Raw genomic sequence first — 22,235 nt, forward strand, 5'->3', positions numbered from 1 at the left:
GATTTTTTTTTTGTTGTGATGACTTGCTGCAGTAGTAGTGTTTCTTCTTCCCTGTTAAAGTTTTTATCACATGTAATATACCCTGTTTTATTGTTATCTTAAATAATGCATAGTATGTGTTTGATAAAATGTCTCTAAGAAGAAAACAAGGTCTTGCTTTATTTTAGGTTTTTAAGTTATGTTATTATTGGACTCAAATGTTGATGCATTTATGTTTCTAAGTTCTGTTATTGTTGGACTCAAATGTTGATGCATTTGGGGTGTGGAAGAATAGATTTGCAATCCTACGCCGCATGTCGAAGTTCAAATATGAAACACAAGTTCAAATAGTAGTCGCAACAATGACAATACACAACTTTATCAGAAGAACTGCTGAAGTGGATAGTGATTTTAATCTTTATGAAGATGAAAACACAGTCATTCACCATGATGAAATTCATAGATCAAATAACTTGGATCCGTCACAAGTTTTCAATGTAGCTTCTTCGTCAGAGATGGATCATGTTCGAGACTTAATTCGTAATCAAATTATAGAGTCTAGGGGTGTGTTTGGTAACACAAATAAGCTAGCTTATAGCTTATTATATGAGCTTATAAGCTTGTTTCAAAAAATTAGAGGTGTTTGGTAACAAGCTTTTTGTACTAGCTTATAGCTTTTTTTCAGATGCTATTTCAAGTAGCATTTGAGCTTATAGCTTATAGCTTTTTACACTTTATTCCATTTTTACCCTTTAATTTAATAACTACCCACTTTAAAAAATAAACTACCCACTATCAATTATGTAATTTTATATTTAATAACCACTTTAAAAGCTAATTTTACCAAACACTTTAATTTCAATAAGCTGGCTTTTCAGCTATCAGCTATAAGCTAGCTTTTCAGCTATCAGCTAGCTTATAGCTTATTTTTACCAAACAGACCCTAGGTTAAATAATTAGTTTGTTATAATGTTGAACTTTAAATTATATTTATCTATTTGTAATTTTTATTTAAATTCATTTTATTTAATTATTATGCTAATTTAACATTTTTAAGTTTATGCCTTTATTTAAATATTATATTTAACTAATTAATTTTTGGTAATTTTTGTTTTATGAAAAAATACACTAAAATTCAATTTGGTAATTATAGATACAAAAGCAATTTTGTTTCAAATTATCCAAACAACATCAAATTTTGAGAATCACTTTTACATTAATGTATCCAAACATAAATCAATTCTGTTTAACTCAATTCTACCAAAATCAATTCTGTCAAACTCAATTCTGTTAAAATCAATTCTACCTGACGCAGAACCAAAGATACACTAAGCCAACTCCACCAATTTCATTACTACCACCCTAGGAAAATTCCAATTCCCTTAAATGCAAAGATACACAATAAAAGATAATTATTATAATAATGGCATTCCATTGATAAAAAGTAAGCAATACTATGAGTTACAAGAATAAGGAAGCATTGTTGATATACACTACAGACAAATGTAAAAATAAGGCCAAAAAAAAGAGAGAGAACTATCAAGAGTTCCATACTACAAATTATAGAAAAGCAAAGACCTCAGAAATATATCACTCAATGCTCTCCTTTAACCCTCACATCTCCATTTGGTAGTACACTTTGTGCTTGCGCCAAACGTTTCAACTCCTACACATGTGGAATAAAGTCGAGATTTATGTTAACGAAAAATAACAAAAATAGCATTTTAAGTCTTATAATTGGCTCAATGATTCAATTTGGTCAGAGTTCTTTTTGGTATCATTTGAGAAACTTGAAGGTAGAATGGTAAATAACCAATGTAAACTAGTTAGGCATGCAGAACAAGGGACATCAGGAGGCATCATAATACCACATGGATAGGAGGAATTGGCTATAAGAATAGCAAAATTTCCCAGGTGGAAAGGAGAATTGAGGTGTGATCTATAGTGAGCATTATAAAAAGTGGAGGGGGAACCCACTTGGGTTGGTGCATTAGTATTGACTTGGGACTTGGGAGTATGCTCCTCTTGAGGTCTGAGGTTCGATTCTTTCTTGCACCAATTTGGGTAGGCTAATTTAGCTTCTTCAAAAAAAAAAAGTGGAGGGGGGAGGCAGGACGAAATTGAGAGGGAAAGTGTGGGAGGTTTGTAAACTCCATAATTGTTGCATTATCCTTTTTCTGTATCTTGGAAGTTATATCTTTCGCTTCTCCTTGGATTGATGTTGCTTGCTTGTTTCGATTATGAGACAAGGAAAGAAGACTACCAGAAATACAAAGTCTGATTTATATTCGTAATCAGAACTCAAGGTGATGCAGAGCATAAGCAGACAGAAACTCATCAGTACAAGAAGCTTCAAGGAAGGAAGAAAGGGAAATAAATTAATTGCTACTATGGCAACCAGACAAGGCAGCAATCCCTCTTGTTCGGTACCAAATTACTTGGTCCATACGACCGAGCTCATATCCCTTAGGGGAGAGAACTGAGACGAAATCAGTCGTAATACAAGGATAGCAGAGCAGGCGAGGATGACCGAATGTATAGTCTATACACTTGGCATAATAAGGGTCTGACGAGACTTTCTATGACTCAGGAAACATATACAGCCATATAACTTGGTCCATTGAAATAGGCCTCTAACAGCTAAATGTCCTACCCATACAGAAGGCAGAAGAGTAACCATGTCCCTCCTCAGTACCTTATATTATCATTGTCAACAATGAGGGAACATTTGGTGGGGACCATGCACAAAAATTTAGGTTTGGGTCTGACAAAAGGAGAGGGCCCAACCCTGGAAAAGGGAGGCATATAAAAGGCTAAAGGGTGGTTATCCTCCAAATTAGGGCATCACCAACCTTGAACGGATACGGTGACCCAGACTTGTGTTTACAAATGAGATCAAGTCCCTCATTGAAACAAGATGCAGAACAGAAAGCAAAGGATGTAAAAATCATATATCATATCTAGAATTTGGTAAAAGACCAATCAGATCCTACATCATACAAAATTTATTAAGGATTTTAGATAAGGGATCTAACAAGTGAGGGCGTGATATGTACAAAGAGCTAATGTTGGCTATACAACCCATATATGGATCCATTCATGTATGAGATTTAAAAGGTCAAAACTAGCCCTTCACACACTCGGCACAAATACACTTGCTCCCTATTCACACAAATAAGGCATAATCAAAGAAAGTTATGAAGCCACAACCATCAAAGGACAGCAAAAACTAAGGAGGAAAACCATAAAGATTTCAGTTAGGGTAAATTGCAGCAAAAAAATGCTCTTCAGATTTGTGACTTTAGTGAAAGTTATGGGCTAGACAGGAAATTTTCTTCATCTGCCCAATACATCAACCATTTATAAGCAGACATATTCATGTTTAAATCTATATACAAGTGATAAACTGGGAACAACCTATGATGTAGGAAGGTCATTCTGGCCTACTTTGAAATAAAAGACCGAATAAGTAACACTTACAGCAGCAGAAGCAGCACGACTCTCTCTAAAAGTTTCAACCTCATCAGGGAAGTTCTGCTCCAATTCCTCCAAAAGATGCTTGCGCAAATTCTGCCACAAACAGAAATGCTAAGTTGGACTAAAGCAGCTCATTAAATATATGGGAAGACCAAAGAATGTAAACAAAAAGAGCACACTTATTAAATAAAATCAAGAATTAGAATCAACCTTTAAAGCATCAGTTTTTCCTTTGGTGATCTGATTCTTTGCAATACAGTTGTTTAAAATATCTCTGGTAAATTCATCTGGATTCTTCCCATCATCGATTAAACTAAAACCAGAAATAAGTCAACGATTATATTCAAATTAGAAAAAGGAGCATATTCTGTCATTTAAAGGAAAAGATAAAAGCACTTAACAAGGCAAAAGACTCACTTTACAACTTCCATAGGAACCTGAATGTTGCACTTTTCCGCCAATTTGACCATGTTGTCAAGCTCCGCAACAAGACCATTGCTGGAAAATTTAAGTAAAATATTATCAAATTGGGACATTGACAAAAAGTAAAGCAGGAATAATTGTATTGTAGGGAAGGGATTGAAGAGAAATACATGCGTTGGAGGAGTGGCATTTGAAAGGCAGCATTGAAGGTAGAGACTGTAAGGTACAGCTGATGGATAAGGCCTAAGGTTTTCTGAATGGAGTTACTGACCTGGTTCAGCTTCTGCATAGGATCATCAGCTCCTGCTGCAGAAGCTGTTGTTTCATTAGTTTGAGAGATCAGTGTCCCATTGCCCCCTGCGGCTGGACTTTGTGATGAATCCATTTGTGTTTCTCTGTAGACTGGAACTTTTTAGCAGATGTTCAATACAGAATGCAAAAAACTAACAAAAGCAAGAGACTAAGTATAAATGTATAATTCTCTGTAGCCCGGAGACTACGGAGCAATTTTCTTCAAAGTGGTTTATACGGAGCTGCTGTAAAAATTCAAATAGAATGCAAGATCTAACATGTGCGTATGGTCAACAGCAATAAGTATTATCATGACCATCCCAAAAGAGAGTCATAATGAGTTAAAACAAGTTTGAGAGTCAAATCGTATCCAACGAACGATGACGACTAGAGAATTAGGGTGTGTTTGTTTGTAATATTTTAATTGCAAAACACATACAATGTTTTATTAAAAATAATTAGGCAAATCATTCGTATAAAACAAATTGTGACTACTAAAAGTCTAAAACTAACTCTTTTGTAAAAAAAAAAATGTGAGTCTAAAACTAACTAAAAAAACAGAAAAAAGCTGCAGAGCCTTAGTGTTATACATTAGTGAATATGAAAGCCAAAATTGCATCAAAACCTAGTCCTACAAGCTGAAATCAAAGAAAAATAACAAAATCAAACTACTACTTGAAAAAAAAGAGTCATGGTGGCTGATTATACCAGAGTAAATGTAGAAGACAAACCTTGTTGAAGAGATGCTATTAGTCAATGACTGGATCAAAAACCATATGACCCCTGTTAGCAAACACTAGTAGAAAAAACACTTTTATTGTGTTAATATTATTAGGCTTTCTCCAAAACTAGTACATGAGAAGCAAGGCAGGACAAACTACAGCCTGAAACAAGGATTTAAATACGGTGATTTGCGTTTTACTTCAAATAACAATACAATATACATGGTTCTAACTCATCAAGCCAGTAATAACAATCATGGACTCGCTAACGTAATTTCCAACTTTATGGATCTAAATCCAGTAGCCAAAATCAAAGACTGATAATTTCATGATCAGGCATCGACACTCAACAATTCTGTAACTAAAAATCAACATAAAGAGCAAAACGTATTTGAGAAATGGAATTATGATAAATATAAAATCACTGTGAAGAGCTTCAAATTTAACCATTTTTCATTACTTCCATTTCCTGACTGTTGAGTTTGTATTAGATTAAATTTGAAATATCCACCCTACGTTTTACACCATACCAAATTTACTTTTAAAGTTAAAAATGTAAACTTTAGTTCAATTTAAATTAGATTCTACAGAAAGCAATATACAGCACCATAAGGAAAACAAAAGTAGATCCGCAAACACACCCATCACCGTTTCATACATAGATAACAATAAAGAAAATCGAAATCCTTAAATTTGAAATCCAAATATAGATAACAACAAAGAAAACATAAACAAATTTGAGAGTAGAATCAGTACCTGTTTGTGTTTTCAGTTGTAGGGAGAGGAACGAGCTGAGAAAAGCTTCAATTTGTTTCACTGAGCTTCAATTTGGGGCCTAGGGTTCTTGCCATCATTTCTGATTATCGGTGCATCTTCTATTTTCTTTTCATATTTTCTCTCCGTAAAAGTGGATATCTAATTTTTTTTCTCTCTGTAAAAGTGGATGTCTAATTTTATTTTTTTGGTAAAGTATTCTCTAATGTTTATAATGCAAAGCCTATCAGTATCACTTATATAGTCATAACTAGTCGGATGCCCGTGCGTTGCACGGGTTCGCCGGAACGTGATTTCTATACCAATCATGGTTGTTATGTGCCGAGGTAATTAGTCATAAGCATATGGAAATTTCTTAGGGGGGATATCATTTATATACCAATCATGGATGCTATTAGCCGAAAAAGTTAGTCATGAACATGCGGGAATTATCAAAGGGGGACATCATTTAAATCGCAATTGAAATAGTATCATGTCGCAATTAAAACAACGTAAATGAAGTACAAATTCATATCTGAAAACGACAAAAACAAATTAAAAGTCAATTGTATGCGGAAATTTTCGAAGAGGGATATCAGAAAACAACAAAACAAATTAAAGGTCAATTGGATCACAAAAACTCGAACCAACACGGGTACTTTTCTTGATGTGGACAATTTGCTCGTCCATTAGTTTAATATACTTGGCTTGTTGAATAGCAAAATATGACTCCCAAACAATAGCTTCTTGTGAACAATGTTGTTTCCATTGAACACATGTCAGAGGTATTGGACAACCATCCTTCAATCTGACATAGACATAATGACCGGGAATAGCTCCAACACAAATAACCAGCGAAATTTTATAAGTGGCACGCATAGATCATAAATGTCTATATTGTAAGCACAAAAAAATTACAAACCATTGTGGATACTTGTGGCGCGAAAACTAAAAAAATCATATTCACGACGCGCAGAAATTACAAACCTTTGTATCAATAAAGCATAAAAATTACGAATCTATGTGAATGTTAAAATATCGTAGTATCATGAAACTCTATATTGAACTCACATTGAAGTCTCATACTGAACTCATTCTCTATTTAGTAGTGCTAGCATTAAATTTCACCCAATAATAAAAAGTGTCCTTAGCAAAAAAAAAAACATGTTTCTAACATTTATTTCAAAAAAGAATAAAGACAGTATACATGATTGTATATGATAGTTTCCTCCTTTCAACCAAAGAATGTGATTTACATATCTGGCACTTCCCCAAAAAATTTACCAATAATAAGCATTGGATTATGATAAAAATCATGGCAAAATTAAGATACAGATTTTGATGATCTAGTTTTATATGAAATATCTTCTTCCCCAAGTAAAAGTGCCTTCAAAATCGCCTCGCCTAAGCCACTATAATGTACAATCAAATGACCACCATCTACAACTTCATGATATTGTATCCATGGTAACTTCTCTGAAATGAATCTTTGAATTTGAGAGGGTACTACTTTATCTTCATAGCCCTGCCAAATGTGAACTGAACTTCTGTTATTGTGAGGGAATGGATTACTAAGCTTCATTGGGTCAAATTCCCAATTTCCAAAGGCAATCATCCAATCACCACTGAGTGTGTCAAAAACAACCTGGTGCCTCAATTTATCCTGTAAATAGGAACATACAATCGTCACACTGACCATCACAGAAGAGGATTGCCGGATTGAACTGAGTTGGAATGTGGTTGGTTCAACCGGTTCATTGTTTTCATTTTTATTAATTACTTGTTTATTAAGTCATTTGGTTCAAACGGATGAATTGAATCAATTAAACCATAAATAAAGGTTTAGTGATTCGATCTCTAGTAGCCAATAAGAAGTAATCTGCAAATCAAAAAATTTGAACAGAAAATCTAAAAACCAAATTGGAGATATAAAGAGATGCAAGAAGAGAACTACCTCTTATAACAGATGATTAAAACCTTCAAGCTAGATCAAAATCCACCCTTTATTTGCAAAAACACAATCTCATCAAATGTTAGAAAATAAACCATCAAATAATCTGGAAATTTCAAATCTTCTAGGGTTGATTCCTCTTACCTTAGTTTTTCCAATACCCAAAAGAATAAAGAGAGAAGGTTGATTCCTCGTACCTTAAAGTTTCTTAGCTTGAATTTTGTCACCCTAAAATAAGTGTGTTTAGGATATGAAGTTCAAAATAAAAGCATCAAACCATATACCACATTTCAGAAAATGCAAATTAAATGGTGACTATAAATCAATCACCTTCTATATATGGAAAAAAAATTAAGCTTATAACCTACATCACAAATAATAAAGAAAAAGATCAAAATCATTTTTTTTTAAACGAACGTATCAAGATGAAGAAGAAAAGAGGAACTTGAAATCACAAGCAAATCATTAAATGGTTTGTGAAGTGGCATCACATGTCAACTCCTAAGATGATCAAGGAAAATGTTAAAATCAACTCCTAAAACTTTACCTCAGTTTTGAAGTGATATTCGGAAAGTAATGTTTTTATACTGGATTGACCAGCTTCTGCACAAACCTAAAACAAAACAGCAAACACAGATAAAGAGTTAAAATTTGGGGAGGAAATATTGTAGTGAAATTGTCATTTTCCCGCAGTAGCCAATGTATCTCAAAAAAAAAAGGCCTAACCGAAACAATAAAATGAAATAAATTCCATTTTTATTTGGAGAGTAATTCAATCTTGATCACAAGCCAAATCGTGGACACTGCATTACAATGTCATTTAGATCAAAGCCTACCTTTCCGTAAGACAACGACGTTTTTCTTCAACTTTGTTAACATACTGAGATTTTCCTCGAGGACATCGATAGCTGTCCAACAAAACAACTGACTCAGTTCCTCTCAAATATATCAAAGTAAAGATGGTGATCCTATTTAGAAAAAATAAAAATAAGAAAAAAAGAGGGGCTGAATGTAACTGTTTCATAGAATATAGACACACTTTTCTAGCAAAACAATATAACACTCATTTGGCCAGTTGGATCGTATATAATCCTTACCTAATTACGTTTCTAAGATGAATAGCCCTAACTCCTAACCCTAAAAAGAAAGGTACGAAGTTGAAATCCCCTCAGTGTATTTTTTGACTGGTGTCACAGCCACTTTCAGTCTTGTACAAATTTTATCTGTGCATTTGTCCAAGTGTCCGGCATCTCGGTTCCAGTAGGTATACCTGAACATTCTTATTTTAACTTATGACTCAACCAGCTAATCAGTTGTCTTTTTAAACTCAATTACTTTTTCTCTTATTTTGGCACATTCTACTTATTCTCTCTGCCCACCCATTCTCAAAACAATTATTCTAATGCACTAAGTTGACCAAATTTCATTATAAACAGTTAACTAAGCAAAGAACAAATTAAAAATCATTGTTTTACCAAGTAGTTATTCATTTCAATGACATCCATTGAAATGAATACTCAAAATTTATTATCCTTTCATGATTCATCCATGATTCATCATGCATATCAAGTCATTCCAACCGACGAACTAACCCTATTAGTCTTCTAAGAAAGTGTAGTTGTAGTTGCCTTTGTGAAGTACATGTAGTAGTATACTTTAAGAATCATGATTGCAACGATGAAAACTGGTCCAGCAATGAAGATTCCATTTCTCAAACTTCCACAGGAGAAGTTCTAAGCATAAAATCAAACTTTCACAGTAGAAGTTCTGAACACCATAATTTTAGCCACAGTTTAATATCACTATATCAGTGTGATGAGATGAAACATAAATCATTGCTCAGTAATTAATTCATAATAATTATTACCACAGGGTGTTAATGGCCTCCCTAAGCACATGCACTTTGTCACACCCATACGCAGTGATTCACTTGAAAGAAGAAACAGGAAAGTGCCCACTCCATAACCAGTTGCATCATCTGAACTATAAACACAATATGTTTCATTTGTTCCTGGGGTTGTGTGAATGGTTCCCTGTGAAGAAAGAACATAGAAAAGAGGCTAAGTTATTTAAGAAGAATAATCAAAAGCAAATGATTATAGCGCACCATATTCTAATTAGCATTATATTTTGTTCCAGCAGACAAATATCAGGAAGGTCCTATTAAAATGAAATATACTTCTGCAGAAAACACGATTAAATTCATGCCTGTGTTCTGCTGCATCTCATTTTCCTTTTCACCACTATTCGGTCCAATGCACTCTCTGCCTGCACTGACACGCATAATTAATTAAGGAGTGAAAATATAAAATTTAATCACTGTCTTTATATGGATAAAACATTATGCAAAAATTTATTAAAATAACCTGCAAAGTGTAGTTATTTGTGGACTTAAAAAGTCCAGAACCAAGCTCCGAACTATTCCACTAACCAGAATGTTGGCTGTTAGACTCTTCCTACAAATGCTGAATAGCCATGATAATATAAGGTGAAATTTGTTACAAAGAAGTACGGCGGCTTAAGTCCTTCACAAACCAACTTATTGTTCACATTAGACTTATAATGATAAAAATAAAATAAAAAAATTAAAAATCTTATGTGAACTTCTACCGATGGCTTGTATACCGCCTCCATTAGGAGATCCATTAGAAGCCAACCTACTTTCTCGATCAATCTGCCATTTGTAATCTTGCATTCTTTCATTAAGAGCCGCTTGCTCATAATTGGACCTTTCTCTTGATTGCCGAGCATAAGTCAAGACCTGCAAAATAATTAGTATGCAGTGAATCATTTGCATTTTTACTATGGCTCAACTGTTTGCCAATTAAATGGAGTCTAAGAGTTGTGCAAGCCAAAAAAAATTATCTATATATACAACTATCAGCAGAATTGCAGCCACAAAAAGAGTCTGCATAGGAAAATCAACAATAGGAGACAACCTCAAGTTTAATTCACAATCCAAACAAACTAAATCCATGAAGCATCAACACTAGCACATATTATGGTTTTTGTTACTTGTTATGTTAGTGATATGAATATCTCAATTGTTTGTTGTTTTTGTTACCATATTAGATCAATGAGAAATTGTGCATAGGGATTTATTGTCAAACAACATTAGAAGCCTGGTGCTAGAAATTTAGGCTGCTATGCTAAGATCTTAGACAGAACACAAACTTATAATAATATAATAACTACTATCTAACAATCCACAAGAGCATCAATTTAGGGACGAAATAGTATAATGGCAAATATCAGAAGTGCGTACCTTCAAGTTCAATGTCATTTTGATGAGCTTCTAACCTGTTGTAACAACAAACAAACACACCTTAATTAATCAAATAATTAAAAATATGATCCAAACCCAAAAGATAATCTCAAATTAAAATGAAAATCATACATCAAACCACAAAGTTTTTGGCTAGTGAAGATGTCAATACCAACAAAGTGACACTTAACATGTCCATGTTTTCCGGTTTTGGATTTTGAAACTTCAACCACTTGTGTCCAACACAAACAAACAAACAAACACCACAAAACATAAATCATTAAAAATCAAAACTTAACTTTGTTTTGCACAAGATAACACAAAATTCATATGGGGTTTGATTAATCTGAACCAATTGATAATTTCTTTATCATTGGAATGCTTTCTACAAAAATTAAAATAAAATAAAAAACGAAAAGCAGTATGAAAGAGAGATGAGATTGTTCTATGTACCTGATTGACATTCAAAGATCCAATTTCAGGGAAGATTTGAAATTTGGGGTTAGGGTAGATGATTTTCGGCCCACCTTAGAGGAAGAAGAAATGAAGAAATCAAAATGCAAGTAGCTTATTAAATCAGTGAGAAGCAGGAATGAAGAACCAGGAATAAGAAAAAAGAATGAAATCGAAAGATTACCAGAGAGGCTTTTGAAATCGAATGAATGAAATCGGCGAGGATGCTTCACTGAGTGAGAGGCGCGCGGAGGAAGAGAGGCGGCGGACGATTTCGAGTGATTTGTAGGTGTGGTGGTGGAGGATGTGGTGGTGAAGGACGAGATGGTGTGGTGGCTCGCCGGAATATGGGATTCGTGATGACCAGCCGCCGGTATCCGGCGATGAGACGGTGGTGTTCTTGTTGTTCTTCGTGAAGAGGCTAGAGAGAAAGAGAGAGCACCAGAGAGAGGAAAGATAGAAGAAAGAGAAAGAAAGTTGAGTAAGTAAAAACAAAAATTGAGAAAAAATATATATATCTCTTTGAGCCTGTGATGTCAAACCCATTGTTTGGGTAAACCATCAAACATTGTTTGCATTAACCAGAAAATTGAGCCCCAATGAATGTAGAAGAATATGCAGCCAATAAGAATTTTGGAAGAACAATCATTACATCATGTGATAGTTGACATTGTGAAGGAAGTGAAGTAAGTAATAACATAATATCATAGTTGACTTTGTGCATCAATTTCCAAGAAACCTAATGCATATACAATCCATGAATGTCAACCTAGCATGTGATGAAACATACTCCTACATGATGATACAAGCATTACATGAACAAAATCTTGCAGGCAGACACGTGGAACAGGATCATTGGGCAAAGATAAGCACATGGTGGCAATACACAATTGGACATGAGGCAATGGTGTGAAGCATTGATTGGTTACCTAATTAGGGCTTCCAATTAGGGTTGCAAAGTTTATAAACCTTTATATATACTAGTAACCGGCCCGTGCGATGCACGGGTTCATATATAACAATCATGGTTGTTGCCAACCATGGATGCTATGAGTCAAAGTAAGCTAGACATAAGCAGAAAAATTTAAATCAAATTGGTTCATTCAACATCTAATAATTTAATTGTAATATCATTATCGCTACATTCATCATTTGATAGAGAGCTCCACTATAAGGCACAAAGCATGATCATCAAGATGAACCATCTCAAAAAGCAGTAAAATTCAAGTCTGATTCACATATTACAACATAAGTTCCTTGGACTATATATATTATGTCACATGTTGAACACAATTGCTTTATATATAGGCCAGATGACCTAACTGACAAATGCGAAACATCCCTGAATATAGTTTCCCTAGCATATGATTAAATTAAAGTTATGATAACTTTCGAACACAATACAGTAGAGGAACCTTCACCTTCAGATGCACCTTTCCTATAACTTATTGCATCAAATATTTCACCAATCTCGCGAGCATTATTTATCTCCACCTTCCTTGTCCATGCCACACTCCAATTATCCAGCATAAAACTGTCCACATAGATAAAAAGTTCATGAATAAGAAGTAACACCAGTTGATCATATCATTAGAACAACAAAGGGGTCAAGGAAACATAGGTTGGAAAAGCTAACAAAAATCTCATACCATTTTAAAGCAAGTAAAAATAATGATACAAAGTTTGGATAAAAGATGCAACTTTAGCAAATATGCAGAAGCAGAATATACTAACCATATTTAAAAGCTACAAACAATTGAAGGGGGTAAGGTAGAAAACAGCCCTACAATCCGAATTAATTTTTTTGACAAATTAAGCCCAAAAATAAAAATTGTATAAGATTTATTAATGTCTTAAATCTTAACAAAGATTTATTATTGTCCAAAAATAACACATGGAAAACAAAATGATAGAGATAGTAATCATACTAATAATATGTCAATCTTCCTTGAGATCATTGTGGTAGCATATGGCAGAAAATTGATGAGGATATGCAAAACTACAAATAAATCAGAAAAGTGGATGAGAAAGTAAATAAACCATGAAGCTAAAACAGATATGAAGTATACAATTTATATCTAGGGAAGCCAACAGGTTGAAAGAACACCCGTCGAACAAAATTTGACACCATGAAAAGTGTAGGAAATGAGCGAGCCTACAAAATTGATAGAAAAGAGAAAAGAGTACATGAATCCACATTGTTTACCTGAACAAAAGGAACATCAAAATGCGCATATACTCCTCCAAAATCATTTGGTGATGAACCGTACCTGTGATTGATGCTTATTAGTTTTAGGTGTAGGTTGGCTAAATATAAAATACACATTTGTAACCCAAAAAGAACATGAGTCGTGAAAGTGCAATTCAATGAGGCAATCAATCAAACTTGTAAAAGGAGAATTAATTAAAGCTGTAAAATTTACACAAAAAGTAGTAAAATAATAAAATAAATGCATCGAAGAATGAGAAAATAACTCACTTCAACATATGAGAATTATTTCTATCTTCGATTCCTCTAATCAGCCTTCGATGAATAAGGTTTTTTCTAGGCAATCTCATTATATCCTATGAAGCCAAATTCAATTTGCACAAACCGCATAAATTATCATGGTGTACATTTTGTTATAAGATTAAGAACCAATGAGAGAAATATTTGTACTTACACTATCGAATGATTATTACAAAGGATGGAATAGGTGTGATAGTCCTCGGTAGGATCAAACCATAGCATATGTCTCATCTTGCGATTACCAGTCCCATTCTTGTACACATTTGTGTCAATCTCCCAGAAACTAAAAATCAAGTTCATCTCTTGTTGGCCCTGCACCCTTTTCTGTACACATCTGCAACAATTTCACATTCTTATAAACACCACACCAATTGGATTCATATAGTAAACCCAAAAAGGTACTCATAAAAAAGTACATTTAATAATACTATAGTTCAATGATGTAATTATATACCTGTATCATTGTCTAAGGAGAGATACCAGATCTGTCCATATGTAGAGGTAGTAAAATGGTCATGGGACAACATTATGCTGAAATTATCTTCAAAAGATCCTTTAGACATAGCTGCTTCAACTGAATGATAATAAGCAGCTATGATTGCTGCAATGAAAAGAAGAATGAAAAATGAAGAATAGGACCCTGCATCCATTTTGATTTTGGTTAGAAAAAAAAAGAAGCTAGAATAAAACAAACAAAGCAGAAAACAACAGGAAAAAAATCAAATAAATAGAGTATAGAAAGTAACAGATCGAACCAGAGGAAAGAAGGAGAAAAAGGCTTCATCACCTCCATCGCCAAGCACCGCAGTGTCACCGCGAACTGCCACCGCAACTCTCTAGATCGGAACTCTATCTTCCTCGCGGGTATAAATACTATTACATGTTTTTAAATCAAACCTGTAAATCAAGAAGTAATCTGCAAATAAAAAAATCTGAACTGAAAATCTAAAAACCAAATTAGAGATATAAAGAGATGCAAGAAGAGAACTACCTCTTATAACAGATGATCAAAACCTTCAAGCTAGATCAAAATCCACCCTTTATCTGCAAAAAACACAATCTCATCAAATGTTAAAAAATAAATTATCAAATAATCTAGAAATTTCAAACTTGACATATATATTACCGTGACTTGAAACTACAACTTGATCAAAATCCACCCTTTATCTGCAAAAAACACAATCTCATCAAATGTTAAAAAATAAATCATCAAATAATCTAGCAATGTGTAATTTAGTATCAGTAAATATATATTACCGTTCAAACTTGACATTTCAGAGGCTTATAATATCATCCCATCTAACATTAGGCACTAAAACAACACGTTGATAAAAAAGTTAGTAACAAAAAAGACTAATAAAGAGGAGTTACAAATTACTACTACTGATTTGAAACTACATGTTAAAAGATATAGAAAAATGTGAATTGATATGAAACCGAATTTCGTGAAAAACTGGCAAATAACTTGCAAGAATTTGTTTTATGGTTGATGCTTCCAATAAGCCGTATTTTTTGGTGCCTCTGCTATATCTCATCCTCAGATCCAATGCCAAACTTTGAACTACTTTAGTCACTGCTAAAAAATTCAACTAACCACTAATAATCCAAAAATATAAGAATAGCAGAATCAATTAAGGGATTAGGTTTGCTTATCTTAGTTAATATGATATATTGTTTTTGTAACTCAACACCATATTTTCTATAGTAAGTTAAGGTTAACAACACCAAAATTTTCTAACTCAGCATTCAAAATTTTTTAACTCAACATAACAATACAGAGGATTGAGTATATCCATTATCTATATTTATTCAATCAATCAATCAAAGAAACAAATCAAAATTTTCCAAGAACCTAAAACCTAGAAAAATTATAGATTTAGAATAATTGTACCTGTCTGTCGCATAGAGAAAGCTTTTGTGGTGGTGGCGCGACTGGCTTTTCCGGTGATTTTGATTTGAAAACTCAGCCGAGCAGAGAGAGAGAAAGGTTGCGGTCGGTGGTGAGAGGCAAGCAGTGTGGTGCCAATGGTGGTGGTCGAAGCTTTTCCGGTGTCGGCCGGTACTCTCTCTTCCTCGCCGAAACTTCCTCCCGCCGTCAGATCTTCTCTCACTCGACCACTTCCTCACTCTCACGAGTGATTCATTTGTAGGTGGTGGTGGAGGTTGTGATGGATGCTATGGTGAAGGATGAGATGGGGCAGAGAGGAGAGATGAAAGTGTGAGATTTGAGAAAAGAAGGAGAGCGTACGAGAGAGAAAGGAGAGAAGAGAGAGAAACAAATTTGACAAATGAAAAAAAATAAATATGAGAGAATAGAAATCTATACTTATTTGGGCCTACTGTTACCTTGTGTTTATAGGAACTCTCCAATTGGTTCAAGGAGAGGTCTAATAGAATTGATGCAGACTGAATCATTGCAACCACATGGAAGATTCTAGTTGCCAACATATGATTTTCTAAGCATATAATAAGTGTCAATTAACAATTGGATAGAACATTAGGGTTATCAAAGGACAAGCAAATTAGGTTAGATCAAATGGAAACCTAGAGGTGGCAACTTATGATTGGACAATATGCAAAAGTGTATAAGATTCATTGGGCAAAAGATTAGGGTTAAGCAATAAGGGTTAGGACATATTTTCCTAGCAACCAATACATGGTAGACTTGGAGACTCATCTTCAAAACCCTAATCAAACCCTAATTTGTTTGGCCAATTGATGACTACCAACAATGCAAATTGTCCAATTGTATCTTGCCAACATATGGTAGTCTGTATCAATTATATTGGACCTTTCCTTGCACCAATTAAAGAGCTCCACTAAACACAAGATGGCAGCAAGTAAACTAAGTGAAGCAAAGTGAAGCAAGTAAACTAAGTTTTTCTCAAAACTTTTTCATTTCTCAACTTTCTTTCTCTCTCTGATACGCTCTCTCTCTCTCTCCTCTTCATGAAGAACAGCAAGAACACCACCGCGTCATCCCCGGATTCCGGCGGCTGGCTATCGCGAATCCCATACTCCGGCGAGCCACCACACCATCTCGTCCTTCACCGCCACATCCACCACCATCACACCTACAAATCACTCGAAATTGTCCGCCGCCTCTATTCCTCCGCGCCTCTCACTCAGTGAAGCATCCTCGCCGATTTCATTCTTCCGATTTCAAAAGCCTCTATGGTAATCTTTCGATTTCATTCTTTTTTGTTCTCACCGATTTCATAAGCTACTTGCATTACTTCTCACTGATTTTGATTTCTTCATTTCTTCTTCCTCTCAGGTGGGTTCAATTCCTCAAATTTTGATCTTGCATGTTTGAAATCTTCCCTGAAATTGGATCTTTGGATGTCAATCAGGTACCTAGAATAATCTCATCTCTCTTTCATACTGTTTTTCGTTTTTTATTTTATTTTAATTTTTGCAGAATGCATTCCAGTGATAAAATTGAATTTTTATCAATTGGTTCAGATTAATCAAACCTCATATGAATTTTGTGCAAAACAAAGTTAAAGCTTTGATTTTTAATGATTTATGTTTTGTGGGGTTTGTTTGTTAAAAGACATAGAGAAGGCTGTTGTTGGAGAATGTCATGTTTTAAAAGATTTAGTTGAAAAGTTAACACATAATCTTGTGGTAATTGCTTAACACACAACTGAGATGGACAAGGAGAAATGGATGGAGGTACTATATATATATTTGATCATTGTATTTTGCTATGATTTTAGAAAAGTTATTGACTCTAACTGTATTTTATGTTTTCAGATCCAACCTGATAGAAATCATGGGGAGTCAACATCACTCATAACTCTGGTAATATTATTTAAAAAAATTAGATAAATTTTGTTGGTTTGGTTGGTTCCTTCATTAATAAATATTGATCACTAATCTAATAATACTTTCCCTTTATTGTTTAGGAGAAGCCTACTAGACAGTCTGATCATGGAAGCAAAATCCCCTCTGAACTTATGAAGCAAATTATTAGCCTTTTCCCCAACAAGTTAACCATATTGCTGCCTAAGGTATTGTCTTTTACTAATTTAAAATTCATTCATTATCATGTATTGTTACTATTAACTAGCAATATAATTTAACCATGAGAGTCTTGTATTATTGGTTGTAAGATTATCAGGGAACTTTATCCCATAATGGACTGTATAGAGTTATCAAGGGATTTTATCTAATAGTAATAATGATCATAACAATTAGCCATATTTCATCTCTCTTTCATACTGTTTTTCGTTTTATTTTTTTTTTGTGTAGGTTTTGATATGTGATTTCTTGAATCCACCATGGGAAAAGAGTGAGTAACATGAAATTTGATTTGAGGGTAGTTTTGATTCAGTTTTAATTATTGCTTTTGACCGTGTCGCTTCTACCGTCGTTTGCAGTTGATATTCAAACACCGGGTGATCTTATAACTCTTACTGCTGCAGCTGCAACAGGTAGTATTTAATTTTGATCTTCATTTTCTCTCAAATTAGAATTTCTGCTAGAGCCTGACAAAATTGATTTTCTTCAATATTTTAGGGTAGGCTCTTGGTGGAAATAGATTATATGCTAGCTTATAGTTCTGGTGAAGCTTCTTTGAGGCTATTATGGAAATTTGGACTGCTAGGTATACTTTTTCCCTTCCAGGTAGGTGTTAATTATGCAATGAGTTTTTTACTCTGTCATGAAATGAATATTTATTTAGATCGAACACTACAGGCTGCTTATTTTACTCACCATGGATTTCGAAGGAGGGACAAAAGGACCAATATGCTTTTGGTAAGTGGTAACTTCATGCTTCTTCGTAGAGTTTTCAAAAACATGCTTGTCACATTGCATATGATCCCTGCATATGATTTTCACATAGAATATGCAATATGGCAAGTTCATTTTGTTCCACTGGTATGTGTAAATTGCTATAAGCATAAATTCCAATTTATTTTCCTAATATTTCATAAATTGATCTTAGCTTTAATTTCATTGGTTTGACGTTTTCTTATTGTCATTCAGGATAATGCGCTGATGCCTGTGCGGCCATTGCTGACTCGGACTTATTTGTTGGCGGGTTGACTGGTATGAATAAATGGCCTGTAGATATAGATCGATATTTAGCTTTTTCTTTTTCTTTTTTGACTGTGGAGTTTGATAGATTGTTGGATTTGCCACTGATGAAAATTGGAAAGGAACTGTTAGATGGGATAGTGATTACTCCTTTCTATTTCACTTTAAATTGTTTTCAATTTTAACATGTTATACTATACACAGCCCAATGATTGTTAAATCTGAAGATTTTCGTATTTTCAGGGACTAAGACTTGAAGGCGAGGAAATGTCTTTTTCTCTCATTGTATTATTCGGCAATTGCAAGTACCGGGCTGCATATCACCGCATATAACAATATAAGTCATATATAGAGTTGATTCATGTCCTAAAACTGGCATCTCTTCCTATATCGACAAAGATCTACCTAGGAAGAGGCGTCAGATTTATTCGTAGTGATTTTCAGGAAGAATGTTAGATTGATGCATTTCTTTACTTAAATACCTTTGTTGTGTTTGCTACAATCGCAATGTGTTCAATGTCTGTTGTACTGATAAATGTTTTTTTTTTTGTTGATTTGACCACATTTATCTTATTGCAGAACTCTTAGAATTAAAAACAGGTTATTATAGTTTGAGACAAATTAAAGCTGCTACTAATAACTTTGATCTAGAAAGTAAGATAGGCGAAGGAGGATTTGGTCCTGTTTACAAGGTAAATTTCGATAAACTGTATGTTAAATTTACTCGAGAAATATATAGTTTTGAAAGGTTTTCCTCAATTATTATTATTATTATTATATATATATATATATATATATATATATATATATATATGGAAACATGATACTAACTAAAGGCATTGCTTATTTGCAGGGTTTACTGTCAGATGGTGCTGTCATTGCTGTTAAACAGCTCTCTTCCAAATCAAAGCAAGGAAACCGTGAATTCGTTAATGAAATAGGTATGATATCGTCTTTGCAGCATCTGAATCTTGTGAAGCTTTATGGATGTTGCATTGAAGGAAACCAATTGCTGCTTGTATATGAGTACATGGAGAACAATAGTCTTGCTCGCGCTCTTTTCGGTAAGTGCTTTATGAACTACTTATGGTTGTGTCTATATGTTCCTGTTAAGTTAAAATCAAACTTTAAAAGAAATTTTTTCTTCTAGGTAAACCGGAACAGAAGTTGAACTTGGACTGGAGCACGAGAATGAAGATATGTGTCAGGATAGCAAGAGGTTTAGCTTATCTTCATGAAGAATCAAGGTTGAAAATAGTTCACAGGGATATTAAGGCGACCAATGTCTTACTTGATAAGAATCTGAATGCAAAGATCTTTGATTTCGGTTTAGTCAAGCTTGATGAAGAAGAAAATACTCATATCACGCGAATAGCAGGGACAATGTTAGTATTATGCCACCATATTATAAAGTTTTGAATCGTAGACTTGGTTTATCATTAGTTGGCTTGCACTCATGGTTTTAAATTGCGGCTCACAACCACAATTGTGGCCACAAATGTAAAGGTTTTGAAAGTTTTGGCAAACACATTGTGACTGTAATTGCGGCCTCTTCAACTGCATTTGTCTGCAATTTCAAAGATTGCAATGCAACTGCAATTTATAACCATGCTTGCAATATTAATCACAATCCGTGTATTTCTTGCAGCTATAATCATGTACATATATCGTAGAAGTTGGTTCATTTTACCTTTTGAAATCACTGACACAAAGGTGTTAAATGTTCTTATCAGAGGTTAAATGCAAAAGGTATTTCCACAACCCTTTGAAGCCTTCAAAGCTCACATGGACTGCCATGTACAGAAAGCAGCACAAGAAGGTGATTTCTTAACTCTTTAACTGTTTTGTTTTGTAGATTGAACAATGTTGCAATGTCAAGATAAACCAAAATTAAGATCATGAATATGTTGAAATCAAAATTTTCAATGATACATTACAATTATTACTGAAATTTTTACAATAATCTATGCAGATTTTGTGCTCTAAACTCTATCCAAAAACAATTGCATTTATATTCCTTGACCTCTCTAGGTAATATGAATTTTTTTATTTATTATTTTTCTGAACTCATTGTTTAAATATTTGTGCAGTTTCAATTTCTTATTCAAAATATATACACATAAAAATATGAATAGAATGAATTGTATTGTGTATGCTGTCAAGTTTGTTTGGGTTTGTGGATAATGTTTTTGTGATTCCTCTATCACCATATAAGTAGATCACTTATAGGTTGATACTTTTAATCACTTTTAGTTTCATTTAGATAGAAAAAAATATTTCCAGTCTTTGAATTCCTTACTTTAGTGACAATTGGTAAGGTACATAGCTTTGATTGTGTTCAAAAACTCTCTTTGATTGTGAAAGTGAGCACTCAAGGTGAAAGAATCAGTGATAACTGATAATTTTTTAGCTTATTTATTCAGGTATAACAATACTTCATTTTAGAAAGCAAAAATGTTAGCTTATTAAGTTTGCTTATTTAGAGGTGTTTCTCCATGGTGTATATATTATGAATTAGAGTCCAACTTTATTACTCAACACTTTCCAAGCTTTATGACTTTTATCAAGTTGGACTAAGTGTCATTAGAGCATTAAAAGCTTGCTTATACTAAGGACTAAGTGTTAGTGTGTGTATATATATACACGTTTCTTTTTTCTGAACCTTATACTAATCATCTTTTATGACACTATGCATTTGATTAATTTTGTTTTCGTGTGCAAAACAGACTCTTCCATGGCGTGAGTTTTGTCAGAGTTCATTTCGAGAGCGAGTGTATCATCTGATGTTAGTGAACCTGATGTTAGTGGACACTGCTACTATGAATGCCTACAATGGTGGATGGGTTGATTTTTGTAGAACACGTAGATTGGTTGAAGGGATGCCGGTTAAATTTATAGCCACCAAACCCCTTGACAACCAGGTTATTTATGTTAAGGTTGCTGCTGATTTTTCCATGCAAACTACTTTGGTGCAGCAAATGATAGATGGAAAGTTTGTTCCTTCTGTGGTCGCGGCACAATTCTTTGCAGTCACACCATGATTTGAATTGTTCGAGTTGTGTTGTTTTCTTTGATTCACATGTATGAATTCATGGTTTATTATGTGAATTTTGATTGGAGTGTCATGTTTTATTTTCATAGTAACGTTGAATGCTTAAGCTATGTACTTGGTTAAACTTTTGCAATATGGCTTTTGCTCTTCTTTATTATGTGACTTTTGATAGTAGTGTCATATTTTATTTTGATAGTAATGTTGAATGGATATGATGTGTGATGCATTAACCAGAAAATTGAGCCCCAATGGATGTAGAAGAATATGCAGCCAATAAGAATTTTGGAAGAACAATCATTACATCACGTGATAGT

At 33.9% G+C, this 22,235-nt stretch overlaps 3 protein-coding genes and 1 pseudogene across 14 annotated transcripts; 2 read left to right on the top strand and 2 right to left on the bottom strand.

Moving 5' to 3' along the window:
• Nucleotides 1-1,393: 1,393 nt before the first annotated feature.
• LOC123918250 (mediator of RNA polymerase II transcription subunit 10b-like) lies at nt 1,394-5,879 on the bottom strand. 9 transcript variants are annotated; one of them, XM_045970249.1, is made up of 7 exons: nt 5,649-5,879; nt 4,902-4,966; nt 4,050-4,274; nt 3,874-3,954; nt 3,667-3,769; nt 3,460-3,549; nt 1,394-1,645 (listed from the first exon to the last, which is right to left on the bottom strand). In XM_045970249.1, the coding sequence occupies exons 3-7, from the start codon at nt 4,262-4,264 to the stop codon at nt 1,574-1,576; spliced, it is 561 nt and encodes a 186-aa protein (XP_045826205.1). In that variant the 5' UTR covers nt 4,265-4,274; nt 4,902-4,966; nt 5,649-5,879; the 3' UTR covers nt 1,394-1,573. The 9 variants fall into 9 exon arrangements, with proteins under 9 accessions (XP_045826205.1, XP_045826204.1, XP_045826211.1 ...); XM_045970248.1 differs by having other exon boundaries at nt 4,902-5,054; nt 5,649-5,875; XM_045970255.1 differs by having other exon boundaries at nt 4,879-4,930; nt 5,649-5,820.
• Nucleotides 5,880-6,792: 913 nt separating this feature from the next.
• Nucleotides 6,793-16,160, bottom strand: LOC123918252 (annotated as a pseudogene).
• Nucleotides 16,161-16,715: 555 nt separating this feature from the next.
• LOC123918253 lies at nt 16,716-19,425 on the top strand. Of its 4 annotated transcripts, none has more exons than XM_045970257.1 (10): nt 16,718-17,000; nt 17,101-17,176; nt 17,583-17,630; nt 17,735-17,839; nt 18,081-18,120; nt 18,209-18,262; nt 18,348-18,455; nt 18,528-18,587; nt 18,819-18,881; nt 19,113-19,425. In XM_045970257.1, exons 2-7 carry the CDS (start codon nt 17,132-17,134, stop codon nt 18,350-18,352), a joined length of 297 nt encoding a protein of 98 aa, XP_045826213.1. In that variant the 5' UTR covers nt 16,718-17,000; nt 17,101-17,131; the 3' UTR covers nt 18,353-18,455; nt 18,528-18,587; nt 18,819-18,881; nt 19,113-19,425. The 4 variants fall into 4 exon arrangements, with proteins under 4 accessions (XP_045826212.1, XP_045826213.1, XP_045826214.1 ...); XM_045970258.1 differs by having other exon boundaries at nt 18,348-18,435; XM_045970259.1 differs by having other exon boundaries at nt 16,720-17,000; nt 17,101-17,501.
• On the top strand, nt 19,424-22,075 carry LOC123913377 (probable LRR receptor-like serine/threonine-protein kinase At1g53440; the record flags this gene model as incomplete). The annotated part of the gene is made up of 6 exons (XM_045964094.1): nt 19,424-19,561; nt 19,723-19,933; nt 20,020-20,254; nt 20,603-20,688; nt 20,842-20,900; nt 21,596-22,075. Coding segments are annotated over 4 exons (591 nt in total), but the record flags the coding sequence as incomplete, so codon positions are not given.
• Between the last annotated feature and the right edge of the window lie 160 nt (nt 22,076-22,235).

The sequence above is a fragment of the Trifolium pratense genome, linkage group LG3 (genome assembly GCF_020283565.1).
Source record: "Trifolium pratense cultivar HEN17-A07 linkage group LG3, ARS_RC_1.1, whole genome shotgun sequence".
In the NCBI taxonomy this organism is placed as follows: domain Eukaryota; kingdom Viridiplantae; phylum Streptophyta; class Magnoliopsida; order Fabales; family Fabaceae; genus Trifolium; species Trifolium pratense.

What these genes read in the sequence shown, in the direction of transcription:
- LOC123918250 (XM_045970249.1), bottom strand. Translation starts at nt 4,264, where the DNA reads ATGGATTCATCACAAAGTCCAGCCGCAGGGGGCAATGGGACACTGATC. An exon ending in GTTCCTATGGAAGTTGTAAA is followed by an intron (nt 3,770 to 3,873) that starts GTGAGTCTTTTG and finishes TTCTGGTTTTAG; the next exon opens with TTTAATCGATGATGGGAAGA. An exon ending in GAAAAACTGATGCTTTAAAG is followed by an intron (nt 3,550 to 3,666) that starts GTTGATTCTAAT and finishes TGTTTGTGGCAG; the next exon opens with AATTTGCGCAAGCATCTTTT.
- LOC123918253 (XM_045970256.1), top strand. Translation starts at nt 17,132, where the DNA reads ATGTTTGAAATCTTCCCTGAAATTGGATCTTTGGATGTCAATCAG. An exon ending in GATCTTTGGATGTCAATCAG is followed by an intron (nt 17,177 to 18,347) that starts GTACCTAGAATA and finishes TCAATATTTTAG; the next exon opens with GGTAGGCTCTTGGTGGAAAT. An exon ending in GTATACTTTTTCCCTTCCAG is followed by an intron (nt 18,456 to 18,527) that starts GTAGGTGTTAAT and finishes CGAACACTACAG; the next exon opens with GCTGCTTATTTTACTCACCA.